General features: G+C 39.0%; 1 protein-coding gene across 4 annotated transcripts in view; it reads left to right on the forward strand.

Annotated features, from left to right (window-relative positions):
* Positions 1 to 18,122, forward strand: part of Thsd7b (thrombospondin, type I, domain containing 7B) — a 946,089-nt gene that overhangs the window by 496,828 nt on the left and 431,139 nt on the right. For all 4 annotated transcript variants that reach the window (XM_011247964.2, XM_011247966.3, NM_172485.3 and 1 more), the window contains exon 10: positions 6,276 to 6,391. In XM_011247964.2, the coding sequence (XP_011246266.1) occupies positions 6,276 to 6,391 (116 nt within the window). The remainder of the gene's footprint in view (positions 1 to 6,275; positions 6,392 to 18,122) is intronic.

Genomic DNA, 18,122 nt, shown 5'->3' on the forward strand with positions numbered 1-18,122 from the left:
TTCTTTCTTCAGAGATTTGAAGTTTTTATCATACAGATTTTTCTCTTCCTTAGTTAGAGTCACGCCAAGATATTTTATATTATTTGTGACTATTGAGAAGGGTGTTGTTTCCCTAATTTCTTTCTCAGCCTGTTTATTCTTTGTATAGAGAAAGGCCATTGACTTGTTTGAGTTTATTTTATATCCAGCTACTTCACCGAAGCCGTTTATCAGGTTTAGGAGTTCTCTGGTAGAATTTTTAGGGTCACTTATATATACTATCATATCATCTGCAAAAAGTGATATTTTGACTTCCTCTTTTCCAATTTGTATCCCCTTGATCTCCTTTTGTTGTCGAATTGCTCTGGCTAATACTTCAAGTACTATGTTGAAAAGGTAGGGAGAAAGTGGGCAGCCTTGTCTAGTCCCTGATTTTAGTGGGATTGCTTCCAGCTCCTCTCCATTTACTTTGATGTTGGCTACTGGTTTGCTGTAGATTGCTTTTATCATGTTTAGGTATGGGCCTTGAATTCCTGATCTTTCCAAAACTTTTATCATGAATGGGTGTTGGATCTTGTCAAATGCTTTTTCTGCATCTAACGAGATGATCATGTGGTTTTTGTCTTTGAGTTTGTTTATATAATGGATTACATTGATGGATTTTCGTATATTAAACCATCCCTGCATCCCTGGAATAAAACCTACTTGGTCAGGATGGATGATTGCTTTAATGTGTTCTTGGATTCGGTTAGTGAGAATTTTATTGAGGATTTTTGCATCGATATTTATAAGAGAAATTGGTCTGAAGTTCTCTATCTTTGTTGGGACTTTCTGTGGTTTAGGTATCAGAGTAATAGTGGCTTCATAAAATGAGTTGGGTAGAGTACCTTCTACTTCTATTTTGTGAAATAGTTTGTGCAGAACTGGAATTAGATCTTCTTTGAAGGTCTGATAGAACTCTGCACTAAACCCATCTGGTCCTGGGCTTTTTTTGGTTGGGAGACTATTAATAGCTGCTTCTATTTCTTTAGGTGATATGGGACTGTTTAGATGATCAACTTGATCCTGATTCAACTTTGGTACCTGGTATCTGTCCAGAAATTTGTCCATTTCGTCCAGGTTTTCCAGTTTTGTTGAGTATAGCCTTTTGTAGAAGGATCTGATGGTGTTTTGGATTTCTTCAGGATCTGTTGTTATGTCTCCCTTTTCATTTCTGATTTTGTTAATTAGGATTTTGTCCCTGTGCCCTTTAGTGAGTCTAGCTAAGGGTTTATCTATCTTGTTGATTTTCTCAAAGAACCAACTCCTCGTTTGGTTAATTCTTTGAATAGTTCTTCTTGTTTCCACTTGGTTGATTTCACCCCTGAGTTTGATTATTTCCTGCCGTCTACTCCTCTTGGGTGAATTTGCTTCCTTTTTTTCTAGGGCTTTTAGATGTGTTGTCAAGCTGCTAGTATGTGCTCTCTCCCGTTTCTTTTTGGAGGCACTCAGAGCTATGAGTTTCCCTCTTAGAAATGCTTTCATTGTGTCCCATAGGTTTGGGTACGTTGTGGCTTCATTTTCATTAAACTCTAAAAAGTCTTTAATTTCTTTCTTTATTCCTTCCTTGACCAAGGTATCATTGAGAAGAGTGTTATTCAGTTTCCACGTGAATGTTGGCTTTCCATTATTTATGTTGTTATTGAAGATCAGTCTTAGGCCATGGTGGTCTGATAGGATACATGGGACAATTTCAATATTTTTGTATCTATTGAGGCCTGTTTTGTGACCAATTATATGGTCAATTTTGGAGAAGGTCCCGTGAGGTGCTGAGAAGAAGGTATATCCTTTTGTTTTAGGATAAAATGTTCTGTAGATATCTGTCAGGTCCATTTGTTTCATAACTTCTGTTAGTTTCACTGTGTCCCTGTTTAGTTTCTGTTTCCACAATCTGTCCTTTGAAGAAAGTGGTGTGTTGAAGTCTCCCACTATTATTGTGTAGGGTGCAATGTATGCTTTGAGCTTTACTAAAGTGTCTCTAATGAATGTGGCTGCCCTTGCATTTGGTGCGTAGATATTCAGAATTGAGAGTTCCTCTTGGAGGATTTTACCTTTGATGAGTATGAAGTGTCCCTCCTTGTCTTTTTTGATAACTTTGGGTTGGAAGTCGATTTTATCCGATATTAAAATGGCTACTCCAGCTTGTTTCTTCAGTCCATTTGCTTGGAAAATTGTTTTCCAGCCTTTCACTCTGAGGTAGTGTCTGTCTTTTCCCCTGAGATGGGTTTCCTGTAAGCAGCAGAATGTTGGGTCCTGTTTGTGTAGCCAGTCTGTTAGTCTATGTCTTTTTATTGGGGAATTGAGTCCATTAATATTAAGAGATATTAAGGAAAAGTAATTGTTGCTTCCTTTTATTTTTGTTGTTAGAGTTGGCATTCTGTTCTTGAGGCTGTCTTCTTTTTGGTTTGTTGAATGATTACTTTCTTGGTTGTTCTAGGGCGTGATTTCCGTCCTTGTATTGCTTCTTTTCTGTTATTATCCTTTGAAGGGCTGGATTCGTGGAAAGATATTGTGTGAATTTGTTTTTGTCGTGGAATACTTTGGTTTCTCCATCTATGGTAATTGAGAGTTTGGCCGGGTATAGTAGCCTGGGCTGGCATTTGTGTTCTCTTAGTGTCTGTATAACATCTGTCCAGGCTCTTCTGGCTTTCATAGTCTCTGGTGAAAAGTCTGGTGTAATTCTGATAGGCCTTCCTTTATATGTTACTTGACCTTTCTCCCTTACTGCTTTTAATATTCTATCTTTATTTAGTGCATTTGTTGTTCTGATTATTATGTGTCGGGAGGAATTTCTTTTCTGGTCCAGTCTATTTGGAGTTCTGTACGCTTCTTGTATGATCATGGGCATCTCTTTTTTTATGTTTGGGAAGTTTTCTTCTATTATTTTGTTGAAGATATTAGCTGGCCCTTTAAGTTGAAAATCTTCATTCTCATCAATTTCTATTATCCGTAGGTTTGGTCTTCTCATTGTGTCCTGGATTACCTGGATGTTTTGAGTTAGGATCCTTTTGCATTTTGTATTTTCTTTGATTGTTGTGTCGATGTTCTCTATGGAATCTTCTGCACCTGAGATTCTCTCTTCCATTTCTTGTATTCTGTTGCTGATGCTCGCATCTATGGTTCCAGATCTCTTTCCTAGGGTTTCTATCTCCAGCGTTGCCTCGCTTTGGGTTTTCTTTATTGTGTCTACTTCCCCTTTTAGTTCTAGTATGGTTTTGTTCATTTCCATCACCTGTTTGGATGTGTTTTCCTGTTTTTCTTTAATGATTTCTACCTGTTTGGCTGTGTTTTAGTGCTTTTCTTTAAGGGCCTGTAACTCTTTAGCAGTGCTCTCCTGTAATTCTTTAAGTGACTTATGAAAGTCCTTCTTGATGTCCTCTATCATCATCATGAGAAATGTTTTTAAATCTGGGTCTAGATTTTCGGTTGTGTTGGGGTGCCCAGGACTAGGTGGGGTGGGAGTGCTGCGTTCTGATGATGGTGAGTGGTCTTGATTTCTGTTAGTAGGATTCTTACATTTGCCTTTCGTCATCTGGTAATCTCTGAAGCTAGCTGTTTTAGTTGTCACTGTTAAGAGCTTGTTCTTCAGGTGACTCTGTTAGCCTCTATAAGCAGACCTGGAGGGTAGCACTCTCCTTAGTTTCAGTGGGCAGAGTATTCTCTGCAGGCAAGCTCTCTTCTTGCAGGGCAGGTACCCAGATAGCTGGTGTTCGAACCAGACTCCTGGCAGAAGTTGTGTTCCACTCACTAGAGGTCTTAGGATCTCGTGTGGAATCCTGTGTGGGCCCTTGCGGGTGTCAGGCAACTCCGCTGGCAAGGTAGCCCGGGGCTCAAGTGGAGTGGAAGGGGTTTGTGCCCCAGATCAAGCCCGGGTAGCCTGCTTCCCTATGTACCGCAGTCTCAGCTTCCGCGAGATTGGATTGGGGCAGGCTCTGTGTTCCACTCACCAGAGGTCTTAGGATCCCGTGGGGAGTCCCGTGTGGGCCCTTGCGGGTGTTGGGCAAGACTCTGCTGGCAAGGTAGCCCGGGGCTCGAGTCGAGCGGAAGGCCATATTTTTCATAGTCTTGGATAGTAGGTGTCTCAAGCTAACAGTCTTGTCAGGATAGAATAAGGGGATTCTTCCTAATTTTTGATTGACTTCTTGCTGTATCTTCACATGGCAATGACTAGGGATAGGGAGCCAGACTTCTCATGTCAGGAGGCTAGTCCTCTTGTGAGGACTTCATTCATATAAACTACTCACATCCTAAAGACCATACCTTCAAGTACTATCACTTTGAAGGATAGGGTTTCTACATGTGGGAAGCATAAACTGGCCATCTAAAGTATATTTGTAATTCGTCTCATTGCTGGGACAAAATGCTTCAAAAACAATGTAAGGTCAGTAGGATTATTTGGAGTTATAGCTCGAAGCTGCAACGTCCACTGTGGTAGGGAAGGCATGGGCCCAGAGCTGGAGAACACTGACCATATCATCCCCACCATCAGAAAGCAGAGAGCTAGAAGCTGGTGCTTCAACTCATATCCTCGTTTTTATTCAGTTGGAACTACCAGTCCATGGAAGATTGCTGCCTACAGTCAGGGTCAGTCTTCTATGTCAATTAATGTAATCTAGCGTTTCCCTCCTAAGCATGGCTAAAGATTTGTTTTGATAGTGATTCTTGATCTCATTAAGTTAACCATGAATACTGGCCATCACACATAGCATCCTTCTTTGCTATTTCATTTAGACTCTCAGAACCCCTTGATTCAGTTCATAAGAACCTCAGGCTCCTGCCTCTTGTTTTTGATGCCCAGACTTTACCATAACTGCATCTTTCTCCTACCTACCTGGACCAATAGTTTAGAGCACACCATCTCTGAACAAGACTGCCTCTTCTGTTCTCTGCACTGCTTCTAAAGTTTTTAAATTGTGAAAATCGTTTTTCATGTTTAGTTCTATCAAGTAAGGTCCAATGTCAGCAGCATTCTCTTTCTCCTTAGATGACATCTTTTTTTTCCCTTCCTTTTTTCCCTAACATAATTAGTTCCTAACACAAGTCTTTAAACTTGAAGTATCTTGGTGTTTGCATGTTGGTCATTTGTTGCTCCTAGAGAATTTTTATTCTGAATTATCATCCTGTGATATTATGAAGTTCTGGTCCATTATCTCCCTAAAAATCGTATCTCTTTTGTTTTTGTTTCTGTTTGTTTTTTCTATTGAAAGTCTATTAATTGTTAGACCTGATATGTGATATTTTTCCTACAATGATATTTTTCTCAAGTGCTTGTTCTCGAGGTAGTTTTGGCTTTACTCTTTATTATTGAAGCCCTTCAGTTGAGCATTCCTCTGAACTGATGTCAGAAATAAGTGTGAGAGCACAGGCAAAGCACTTAGCGACACATGGTTCTGACACTAACATCATTCCTTTAAACTACATAACACGTTTAGACTTTGCGTGAACTTTATAGATGGAAATTTCACATCTTCATGGTAAAGTGCCACTCTATCTCCCTTGTTGTTTTAGAAGACAAATGTGCCTTTCAACTCTCAATATTCAGAAACATGAAAGCAATCAAAGAAAAAAAATTGTTTATCAGAACTTTATTTCTTCCAAGTAATTGACTATATAATTCCACTCCCAGTGTACACATTAACTTAATTTTTAGTGGAATAACAGCTCTCACATCTTTCTATACTTAGTGATAGCTACCATGAATATTTGTTATCTGTGGTTTGCAGTGTCATGTGGCTCTTCCACCTCCATGTTCTATGGAAAATATAGGAACTACTTAAATATTCCAAATGTTTAATTATCAGAGAAGCTCGACATTTTTATGGGAACTTTAATGGCTTTTCCTTCTCATGTATCCATACCTTGCTCTACATCTTCATCTCTTTTTTTGTAGCATATCAATAATTTCATATCTTACCCTAAAAAATGTTTCTTACTGAAAAATACTAAAAAAAATGTTTTTTACTTGTTTATTTGAAAGATATCAAATATCATTTGAACTGACCCTGATGGTTTGACAATTGACATTTTTTGCTTTTCCTTGCTATATTGAAAAATACACTGGTGTCTGAATCAAGTGAATTGGAGTTGACTTGAGCTCTGCCTCTGGCCATGACCTCCTATGTAAGGGGCAGCACTTCCTTGAGTCTTTCTTCCATTATCTATAAAAGATACATATTTTTTTTGCATGAAATCCTACAGTTCTAAGTCAACCCATTTCTATTCCTAAATATGTTGACAGAGTCTCTTTGTTTTGACAGATGTCCAGAGTCTACACGGCCAGAAACTGTAAGACCTTGTTTCCTCCCATGCAAGAAAGACTGCCTTGTGACTGCTTTCAGTGAGTGGACACCATGCCCACGGCCCTGCCAGCCAGGTAGGTGCTGGCTGTTCTTATCTTGCTTTCTTCTCTAACCATTTGATTCATCTCTCACTATATAATATGTGGGAGATTTTGCAGTGTGAGCATCTTTCTCATTCACGTATGCATTAGCTTGACAATAAAGTAAGTGAAAGAGTATAAATAAAGTCCTGCATATGAAGTTCTAGCTTCAGGACATGGAAAAAAATATATTCAGATATCTATGTCATGATTTTACTGGTACACATTCTAAGAATACACTTGACCTACTGACCTGTTATCTTGAGACCTTCAAATAGTCGCAACATATTGACTGTCCTTATCACTCTCTTAGTTTAAACATTCATTCCTATGGGATTTCTACTGAAGCGTCATTACCACCCCAGAGCTGCTATGTGTACTTGACTCAAATCCACATACTTAATGACATAGAGCTTAATCACAGTGTTTAAGCTGGTAATTAGCATAACTGTGTAGAAAAATGGGAGCAAATGTGCCAATAACCCTTGAACAAGCACAGACATTAGAAATATAAGATTTGTATTTCTTTTTTGTTGTTGTTGTTTTCTAGTGGTGATTTAGGTACTTTAGGATGATGAAGATCCAAGTCTCTGTTGAACACATCAGAATAAGTCTTTTCCTCAGACTTAGCTCAGTTTCCTGATGGGCAGTATCATAGTCTGAAGTTTGGTCTCAGTTTGAAGTTCAGAGTTAACAACCTCTTCTTTTACAGTAGTTTTACACCCTGAGTTCTGGTCCCTGAGACTTTGTTCCCACCACAGTAAGAGAAGGAAATGAGAACAAATGCAGGAACAGTAAAAGCACTAGCCATGGTGCCCTGAGAAGATAGGTTATCTCCTAACCACTCATCGTCATGATGGTGATACTTGACACACGGCACTCGACTTCCTCTACTGCTGGACCAGCTCCCCGGAAAGAGGAACTGTTCAGTTGTGCATAGAAAACTTGTATGACACCGAGCACTTTCTTTCCCCTACAAAGTCACAGTCATATTTGTCTGGGTTTCCTCCCTCTTTGCCTCATCTACAGCAACATTTCATTAAGGTGATAAGGTAGGGCCACCATCACCATAGATTTGATGGGCAAAGGGGTCATGTCAGCTCCTGAAGACCTTCTCACATATACTCTCAAGTTGTTGGCTGCTGCCATCAATGGCTTATACCATAGAGAAGGCACCTACATATGGAGTTTTACATCTGTGCTGCTCACCTTTTGAACATTACCACAGAGTTAATATAATAGCTCCGCTTAAGGGCAGAATCGGGAATAAATATATTAAATAAGAAGGAAAGTAGAGGATTATATATCTGATCTTTGGGAGAAGAAAAATGATAATCTCTTCCAGGAACACTCCACCATTTATTTTCTGGAATGAGGATCTAAAGTGGATGAATCAGAAAAAGAGGGTTTGGAATAGCCAGGAAAGACAGTGGGACAGAAGCATCCATTCTGATCCATGTTAAAGGCAACTTTGAGAAAACTAACTTGAAGATTTATTAGAAATACAGAATGTTGTGGGATCATCTAAGGGAGCTGTCACTTTGCAAGCCATGTTATTTTAGTTGAGCCAGTGAACCCTGGTGAACAGGAGTCACTTCACCTAATGCTTCTATATGTAGTCTACATGCAATAAAATTTGCCTTGATTTTCAAGAGTCCTTTTCTAACTGTGGCTGGAGGTTCAATTACCACAGGTTGTAATATGAACATTCTTGGGGCAACTTTAAATTTTACTCCAATTTCCAGAGATTCAATACTTTGTTTAAATACTAGGCATTACTGTGATTATAATTTCTAAGCCTCGATGACATCTTTTTGCCTCCAACTCTTCAAGTCTTGATAAGTCCTTTCACAGTATTGCAGCCAGGGCCCTAAAAGGATAAAGATTCAGGTTTTAGATTACTTCCAGCTTTCTTTTTACTCTTGTGTTTAGCCCAATACGTAGAACATGATATTAAATAAGTGTGGGTAAATTAGAGGACACTAAGAAATGGGCATTGTTGGGTTTTTTGTTTTGTTTTGTTTTGTTTTGTTTTGCAGTTGTTGTTTGTAGAGAAATGGTCTTTTTAAGCTTGTTGTTCTCAAATGCTGTTGCATAGTGAAATGCAGGTCAGTGGATTTATGTATAAGAATTTGGGTCCAGTTGCTGTGGAAAGGTGCTAGATATTTGCAATTGTTTTGAAATTTAAAGGTGATTGACCCCTCACCTGTATTCTAACACCTGGTCTGAAAGTCCTTGAACACCCTCTGCTGTCACAGTCAAGTATTAGTCTCTTCTGCCTCAGTTTCTTCTCTTGTAAAATGAATTTAGCAATTCCACTCACGATAAGGAAATAAGCTTAGATCACCTCCTCACACACAGTAGACATTAGATAGGTGACCAGGACTGTCGGTACCTATCCTATGGGAGGTTGACACTGTAAAGAGATGCTCAAGTGAATTTGAGTCCAAGTGGTAGATTTTCTGTCCTTGAGACTGTCATCCTTCAAGGAGTGTGTTGGGGGAATGGAACTTCAGAGTAATACATTTCACACCTGAAACTGAAGACAAATCCCCCAAGTATCTTGCTAAATGCAGATTCTAATTCAGACCTGGATTGTGTCTCTGAGTTGCTTCTGCCTCAGCCCCCAACTGTTTCCTATACACTGGGTGCAAAATTCTCAGTAGAGTGGAATTAACAATTTCTTGGTAAGGAAATGTCACCTTCAAAGTAAAAAGTGAGTTCATGGATTTGGTCCAGACCAGCAGGTCAAGTGGGGTGGCAGTGGGGTTGAGTAGAGTTTGCCCCTACTCAGGCACATCCCGGGAGGAGGGCAGATTGGAGTAACTCCTGACTTCAGGACACATGCAATTATGGCTCTAGGTTGGACCATCAAAGTTGAAGGATAGCGACAAGGTGTCTGTATTCCTCAAACTTGACTTTGTGATGGAATTACTGGAGAATCTGTAAGAAAAAGTCAGTTCCTGGATTTGATTATCAGACAGTCTGGTTTAATATATATGTGGTATCACTGAGAAATCACTAGATTATGTTGAATTTCCAATCTAATCCATTCTAAACCCTCCAGAAAAGCACAGTGGTTCTGAAGCCTTGAACATTAGCAGTGATTTGTATCTTAGCAATGAGTGAGCTGTGTCAGGGTTTATTTTTGTCCTGGTTGGGATTACGAGCTAAATCCCTTAGTCTAAAAGGTATTTTCAAGCCATGAACAATCTCTGGCTCGTAGCCAAACAGATTTCTTTTCTCCATCTTCCTTATCTAAGCCTGCCCTTAAAGCATTAATAATTACCCCATATCCTTCCTACACAAATCAAAGTTCTATCGGGGCTCAGCCCTGTTGTGGCCTCTCTAATTTTTAAGCCCCTGTTATAAATTAATCGAATGCTTAAGAAGCTTTTACTGTCACTTCCCTGGCTATATTCTTTATTCTTTCTTCAGCCTCCAAAACAAATGCCTGCCAGAAAGGACCTGATATTGGCTCACTAATGACAACTTCTTGCAGTCTTTTTCACCCCTGTGGAATTTCCTCAGTGAGCTCCTGTCTGAGGATCACCTCAGGCCACCTTGGGGTGAATCTCCTCAGGTTAAAGAGTCAATTACAGCATGGAAACTCCCCATAGCAAATTCTTCCAGGTGGTATGAATAAGAATCACTCATTCAGAGCTTAATATTTTACAAAGTATCTTCACATTCTTTTTTAAGTCTCCCAGAAGAGAACATTGCTAATTCCCTGTTGCAATAATCAATACAATAAGACAATGTTGTCATTATGATTGTACTTCATGGAAATTCTCCTGCCTCAGCTCTGGAATACTATATATATATATATATATATATATATATATATATATATATATACTAGACAAGAGTTACCATACCTGGCATTGTTTTCTTTAAAGTCAATGAAACCTTTCCTACAAGATTTCTATCAGGCTGCCTTGTGTGGGACTTATTTTGTATTTTCAACATTTAATTAGTATATGAAATTTTAGACACAGACATTTATAACTTAATAAAATGTTAAGTGTCCTGTATTAATAATTAATACAAAATACCCCATGACCGCACAAAACAGTAATCACACCATGAGGCAGTCTGGCTTTGTCTAAACTTCCTAATTTCATCTCCTCTCCTGAATGCACTAATTGAAATATTTCCCAGATGTATAGACCACTTTATGGAAAAGAAGGATATAGAGGAGATAAAGTTATTAGTCTGGAGAATGTAGTGAAGCATACACAAAGCATATCATCTATAACTTCCAGGAAACCTTGACGTTAGTAATTAATTATTTTTCAATCTCCTAATTAAAGGCCAAGGGAGAGCCTCCTGCTTTCATCTCCAGGAGTGAGCTGGATGGCAGAGCCATGGTAACAGGAAGGCCTGCAGCTGCAAGCTGTGCTGAGAGTCAGCAGGAAACTTCATTTGATGGTTTCCATTCTCTCCTGTGTCAGCCATGGGAGCTAAGTCTTGAGTGTGCAGATTCAAAGGCAGTGGCTTAAAAACAACAACAATAATAACAGCAACAACAAAACAAAAACAATCAAACAAACTTCAACACCCCACTCTCATCAGTGGACAGATCATGGAAACAGAAACAAAACAGAGACACGGTGAGACTAACAGAAGTTATGAACCAAATGGATTCAACAGATATCTATAGACTATTTTTATCCTAAAATAAAAGAATATTACCATCTTCTCAGCACCTCACTGTACCTTCTCCAAAATTTACCATATAATTGGTCACAAAACAGGCCTCAACAGATACAAGAAGATTGAAAAAATCCCATGCATCCTATCAGATCATTATGGACTAAGGCTGGTCTTGAATAACAACAAAAATAATAGAAAGCCCACATACACATGGAAGCTGAATAACTAGTAGATCTGAAGGTGCCAGGCTGGTACCAGGTTGATTTCTCCATACTATATGACTTAGTAGGTGATATCTCCAGCAATTGGATCTTAGCATCATGTTCTAGGATGCAACAAAGAACAGTAACAATAATCTATACTGAGAGAGGCTACTTCTATCACTGGCCTTTGAGCCTATGTTGTCTAGGGGAAGATTTCCTTCATTTTAATATAAGTGAGTTCAAACTCTTTCTGTATGTGTGAACATATGTATTTTAGGGACCTTTTACAGCAGTAGGTTCTCATACAACTTTTCCAAAGTTCTTTAGGATTCAATGCTTCTCCCCATGTTTTCTTCCCTACCTGTTCTTTCACACCCACCCACTCCACCATTCCTCCTGCTCCATCATTCTCTATTCTGCCTTCACACCAACTGTGTCCCATTGCCCTTCTACTGAATCGCCCCCTCTGGCCTCCTGACTTCCATAGCTGCTCTGATTAATATACATATTCAAAGATTCAATGATACTATCATGAATTCTGGTATTAAACTTCCTGCTTTAAATTTGACCTGAAATTACAAGTTACTTGAAACCTGCTGTATTTCAATTTCCTCTTTAAGGTGAAAAAAACCTAGTGCCTATTTCATAAAAGTGGCATAAGGGGGCTGAGACATATAGAAACATGCCAGGCTCATGAATATATATTATGGTTATTATTATTACACAATGACGATGATCATGACAATCACAATAAAGCTTCCTGAAAGTCAGATACTTTTGTTACCAGGATACCCTTAAATCTTTTCTATGCTGAGATTATGACATTTGTTTCTGTGCCTCTATTTTCCATAGACAGACAAACAGCAGAGAACAAGAGTTTTCAATTCTCCAATGGCTGTTTTGTGATAGGTGTTATGATTTGTAGATTAACTGTCCTTTTCATGAAGCTTCATCTTTTGAAAGCTTGACCCATTGTGGGTATGGCTATTTTGGGAGATAGTAAAAACTGTGAGACTTGTCACTGAGTGTTTTCTTGGTCTGGGGTATCTCTTGAACAACTTTGTTCTTCCCGTCTTTCCCTGCTGTGATGCTTGCCCCAGTGAGTCCTAAAATAGCAAAACTCAGCAGAAACAGAATCCTCCAAACTTGTGATCCAAAATAAATCCTTCCCCTTCTAAATTGTTGTGTCAGGTTTTGTCACAGTGATGACAAGACCAACACAGTGGGCTCTCAGTAATTAAGAGATGAACATATTGATGAATTTTAGGTCATTTATTTAATCATCCTCTGTCTTGAAATTTTGTTTCCACAGATTGTTTGTCAAATCTAGATTGGTTAAGGTGGGTCATTTTGAATGACTAAAGTTAAGATTTTTCTAGCCATGAATTTGACATTCCCCCTACTCAAAGCATACAGGCATAAACTTTCCATTTGAGGCCCGCTATCTTCCCTCCTCTTTCCTTCTCTCTACAGAACCATTCAAGCCTTTATCCATTTGAGCAGTGGATAATAAAATAATAATTTACTCCCAAATAATTATGGGTCTGATGTGCTTGAGTAACCAAGATCTTGAATCCAGAACACTGGCATCAATATAATGTTGAAGGCAACTGTTTTTCTTAATAAACAAAACCCACAGCCAAGTTATTACCCTTGTGAAATCTGAATAATATTTTCTCTTCCACAGAGTTTTGGGTTTTTCTTCCCCTTAAGAAATCAATTGAGATGTGTAGCTCTTGTTTGTCTCTCAACTCAACCCTGATATACAGAGTGCCATGGTCTCCATGGCTGCCACTAGGTGTAAGATTCTCTCTTTAGTGTGTAATTTATAGCCAATAGAAGACTGTATGGTCTTAGTGCTCAATAAATATCCCTTATAATTTAGTGGGAGGGATGACAAACACTTGAGCTTGTGGAAATTCCAATTCTTAGTCAACCTCCTGCCAAACCATGGAGGTCTTGCATGGAAATCTCCCAACTCATACTGAGTGCTAGCTAGTGAATGAAATTTTCCAAGTTAAATTTTGCTTAAACTGTTTTTTTGCTATGAGATTTTTCTGAAATTATGACATCTCTTCCTGTCTATGAAAATTTAACACATCAAATACAATATGTGTATAATGTACACATCTGTGTATACATGTATATGTGTTTTCATGTTTATGTATATGTACATATGTATATATGTATTCATGTATGTATCATTCATGTGTGTGTGTGTGTGTGTGTGTGTGTGTGTGTGTGTGTGTGTGTGTGTGTATGCATTCTCTCAGACTCTCCTGACCATTTTGTCTGAATAAGCAGAAGTGGGGCTTAGAATAAGACCTCTTGCTCATGGCTCAGAATTGTCTATTCTACAGAGTTAGTGTTCACCCAGGAAGCACTTCAAAAAGAAGCCCTCACTCCTATTCTAGACTCCTTTCTATCGCCCCCTTTCTTGCTTTTCTTCCTAAAATAAAGACTCTTATGTAATTATGAACATTCAGAGGCTTGTTTCATCAGCCAAATTCTTCCTTTCCTCTTTTACTAGTCCCAAGAAGTAAATATAAGCTTTATTAGCAGATGAGAGACCCAGATTCAGAAGACGAGAAACTGTACTAGGTTTCTCAGTGTGTTCTAGGTCATGCAAAGCAGGCATCTTTGGTGCTAGAGTCATCTTTAGTCACTTAGCTCATCTTGTTTGTCTATTCCTAGATCAAGAATTTGAGTCCTGGTACTTGAGAAGTAGATGATACACCATTATAGATTACTCAATATTCTCTCTCTCTCTTTCTCTCTCTCTATCTCTCTCTCTCTCTCTATTTCTCTGTGTGTGTGGTGTGTGTGTGTGTGTGTGTGTGTGTGTGTGTGTGTGTATGTGTATGTGTAGCCTGTAGGCTTCAGCACTGTAGATGTATCCTGCAATGAGGTAAACATACCCATGTCCCTGAATGATAGAGAGTACAATTTCTTTAGGGACAATAGAAGCCTTAAACTTGGGAGGTGCTCTTTGGAAGTTAAGAGTAATGTAACAAAAAACACAAGCCTGCTCCTTCTCTGGTTAAAATGTGTGTGTGTGGGGGGGGGGGAGGTTGGGGTGTGATACAGGCATGCATTTGAGTACAGATGTGTGTATATGTGTGTGGAGACCAATCCAGGATTCTTAGATCCAATCCATTTTGTGTTTCTGAAACAAGGTCTCTCCCTAACTTGGAGCTCTCTATGTAAGTTAGGCTGACTGGCCAGCAAGCCCTGGAGAGTCTCTCGCCTTCTCCTTGGTACTAGGCTTGCAAGTGGACACCAGAAGCACTTGGCATTTTTATAAATGTTCTGGGAGTCAAACTTAGTTCCCATGGAGGTTCCACACATTGCTTTCATATGCTGTCCCATAGCTGTCAGGATGCTCAGTGACAAAAGAAAGTCTTTTGTTACTCTTCACTCTGTATGTAAAGAAACATTCTCCTCCAGAGAGCAGTGGTGGACACAAAAGCCCCAAAGTGATACGTGTCAACTCAGAGTCCAAGTACTTGCCCAGTGTCTTACAGTTGAGGATGGAAAACTAAATATTTAACTCCTAGGAATTGTGGGGCTTTGCATCATCCCACTGTTGCTTATCGAGTTCATAAAAGCTATAATTTATTGATGTGAGCAAGATTATTTAATTCTTTTTTTATTTTCTTTAAAATTGTATTTTTCATATATTCATGGGGTAGAGCATGACATTTTGATAAATGTCTATATGGTAGAATGCTTCAATACACTAGTTAACATATCTATCACCTTACCTGATTATAATTAATAATGTGTATTTCAAAAGGCTATGAAAATAGATTTAAATGTTTTCATTAACCTATTTAATTCCTTTCTCAACCTTATGTGGGAACGCTGTTATTACTTCATTTACTGTATAAGTAAATAGAAACGTAGACATAGAGCCCCAGTTTGCAAAGCTAAGATGCATCAAAAACACTTGGAATCCTAAGACTGTAAGTGCTTACATAGCCATAAACATTTGATTTCCAGACATTGAACCTATAGGCTTCAGGACTAAGGAGTAGGCATGTCATACCGAGGTAAACATACCCATGTCCCTGAATGATAGAGAACACAGTTTCCTTAGGGACAATAAAAGTCTTGAGTTGGGGAGGTGTTCTTTGAAAGTCAATAGTAATGTAATGGAAAATACCAAGCTCCCTCTCTGCTTAGAATGTCTTTTTTGCCACTACCCTACCCAAATAAAGTCAGGCTGTACCCTACCCAAATAAAGTCAGGCTGTACCCTACCCAAATAAAGTCAGGCTGTACCCTACCCAAATAAAGTCAGGCTGTACCCTACCCAAATAAAGTCAGGCTGTACCCTACCCAAATAAAGTCAGGGTGTACCCTACCCAAATAAAGTCAGGCTGTACCCTACCCAAATAAAGTCAGGCTGTACCCTACCCAAATAACGTCAGGCTGTGAATTCTTTTCCACATAGCCTGCCCTGAGCCTTCTGCTAGAAATAACCATCCTTTTTCTCCTAGGTTCCCTTATTCTGTATGGCTGCTTGCCTTGGAGCTCCCAGACAAGGTGCTTGTTAGCCTCTGTGATCTACTATTGTCCCTTGATATTCTCACTAACTAGCATATCTAGTCAAGATAAAGGATAGATTAGAACTTAGCATCCCCATGATAAATATAGACATATACCAACTGTACAAAAACTGCCAAAGTAGTCCTAGCAAACTAGAAAGGAGGCCTACAGTCCTTCCATATCTCTTGCATTGGGTTCCCCAGGTTCAGTTCAATGGTTGACTGTGAGTACCTGCATCTGTCTTCATCAGATGCTGGCAGAGCCTCTCAGAGGACAGCCCTACTGAACTCCTGTCTCCAAGCAGTTCTTGGCATCATCAGTAGTGTCTGGGCTAGAGGAGTGAGGTGAGATTGGGTGGGTGGGTGGGTGGGTAGATGAGTACCCTCATAGAGGCAAAGGAGACAGGGCATGGGAAGGGGCTTGCAGAGGGGAGACTGGGAAGGAGGACAACATTTGAAATATAACTAAATAAAATAATCAATTAAAAAAAGAAAAAAGGGAGCTGGGTGCGATGGCGCATGCCTTTAATCCTAGCACTCGAGAGGCAGAGGCAGGCAGATTTCTGAGTTTGAGGCCAGCCTGGTTTACAAAGTGAGTTCCAGGACAGCCAGAGCTATACAGAGAAACCCTGTCTCAAAAAAAAAAGAAAGAAAAAAAGAAAGAAAGAGAGAGAGAGAGAGAGAGAGAGAGAGAGAGAGAAGAAAAGAAAAGAAAAGAAAAAAATGAAAAGAAAAGGAAAAAAATAAAAAAGGAGGTCTATACCCATAAGCAAGCTTTGCTTATAAGAATATGCAAGAAATTCTGTTTAATGCTAGCCACAACATGATATGGACTTAGAGAATCAGATTCTTTGTTTTCCTAGTAAACACAGATAAGAAAGAAATATGTTCCATATTGTCTATGTATTATTTACTTATTCATTATTTCCTATGTCCACCAGCTCTTTATTATCCATTTTAATGAAAGTATAAGTCTATCTCACACAAGCAATGCTAATTCTTCCAGGCCGTTCCCCTCTGAATCTCACCTTTCAATAGGACTTATGACATGAGATACAAGCTGCTATTTTCAGTAATATGGCCTAATGAAATACAATGCAAGATATAACAGGGGCTTCTTGCTTGATAAAATTCAACTCTCAAAATATCAAATGGAAAGTTATAGTCACAGGCATTCTTTGTAATAATGAATAACCCCAATGTAAAGCTTAAAACAATTGAATGTGGTCCTTAAGTTTACTCTCAAGGATGCCCAGCTCAGAACAATACAGCTATTTGTTTCTACCCTAGGAAATTGTGATTATGACATTAGAACTAGACCCCCAATATCTGAATTTTTAGACTAACTTCCTCAGTGATTCTAGGATATACTGAAGTTTGAAAAACACTGTGTTAGAGTACATAATTTAATCACTAGTCAGAATTTTTAAAGAGACAAAATTTCTACTTACTATAATTCTTACAATCAAATCAATCCAGTTTGTAGGAAGCAAAATCATTAAAGCTTTGTTAGAAAAAAAGGTGGGTCTTGATTTGAAGTTATCGCATGACACCCGATATGTTTAGAAGTTATAAAACAAGGTACATCTGGGTGTTTTGGAAATAGAAATGCAGGCAAATAGTGAGCTTTCCGGTGGAGTCATCATATTTGCTTTGTTCTCTAACTCTCTACACTGTCATAATCTGGAAAGACCACCCACCTCAGCACTCAACTGCAGCAGAGACAGCTGTCAGATACATTATTGAAGCATTCAGGCCCATACATGAGTTTTGGGTGGTCTAAGTTTCAGGCAAGATTCTTCAAGATGCTCAAGCTTAGCTTTGGAGAGAATCTCTTCTCCCAGTTACCAAGAGAAAGAAACTTGTCATCCAGTTGCTATTTTCATACTGGTATGTCAGTTCTTAGTAGCATCTTGGAGTAGTACCTCTAATAAAGTCATCCCATAGAGAGGAAGGAAGCAGGTATGCCCAAGGCAGCAGGTACTGATGCTGGGCATGTCCTCAGGTGGGTTTTGGTGGTTCAAGTTAGATTCTCCATGATGCTCAAACTTAGTTTTGGAGGGATCTCCTCCTCCCAGTTATCTACCTGTCCTGTGTGGAAATCTAGGTGAAAAGCATCAGGCTTTGAATATAAAAGCCAGCTATTTTTCATTATACAGCCTCTAAGTAAGGAAGAGAGTCATTGTAAATTAAATAGAAATACAGAAAGGATAAATGAAGCCCCAGAGAGGATGGAGACCAAAGAATTCTTCAAGTGGAATAAGAACTGAGAACAGAAAAGCCACTAGCCATGAGCATCCCCTGGGTCAGGTAGATG

Source organism: Mus musculus, chromosome 1 (genome assembly GCF_000001635.26).
Source record: "Mus musculus strain C57BL/6J chromosome 1, GRCm38.p6 C57BL/6J".
In the NCBI taxonomy this organism is placed as follows: domain Eukaryota; kingdom Metazoa; phylum Chordata; class Mammalia; order Rodentia; family Muridae; genus Mus; species Mus musculus.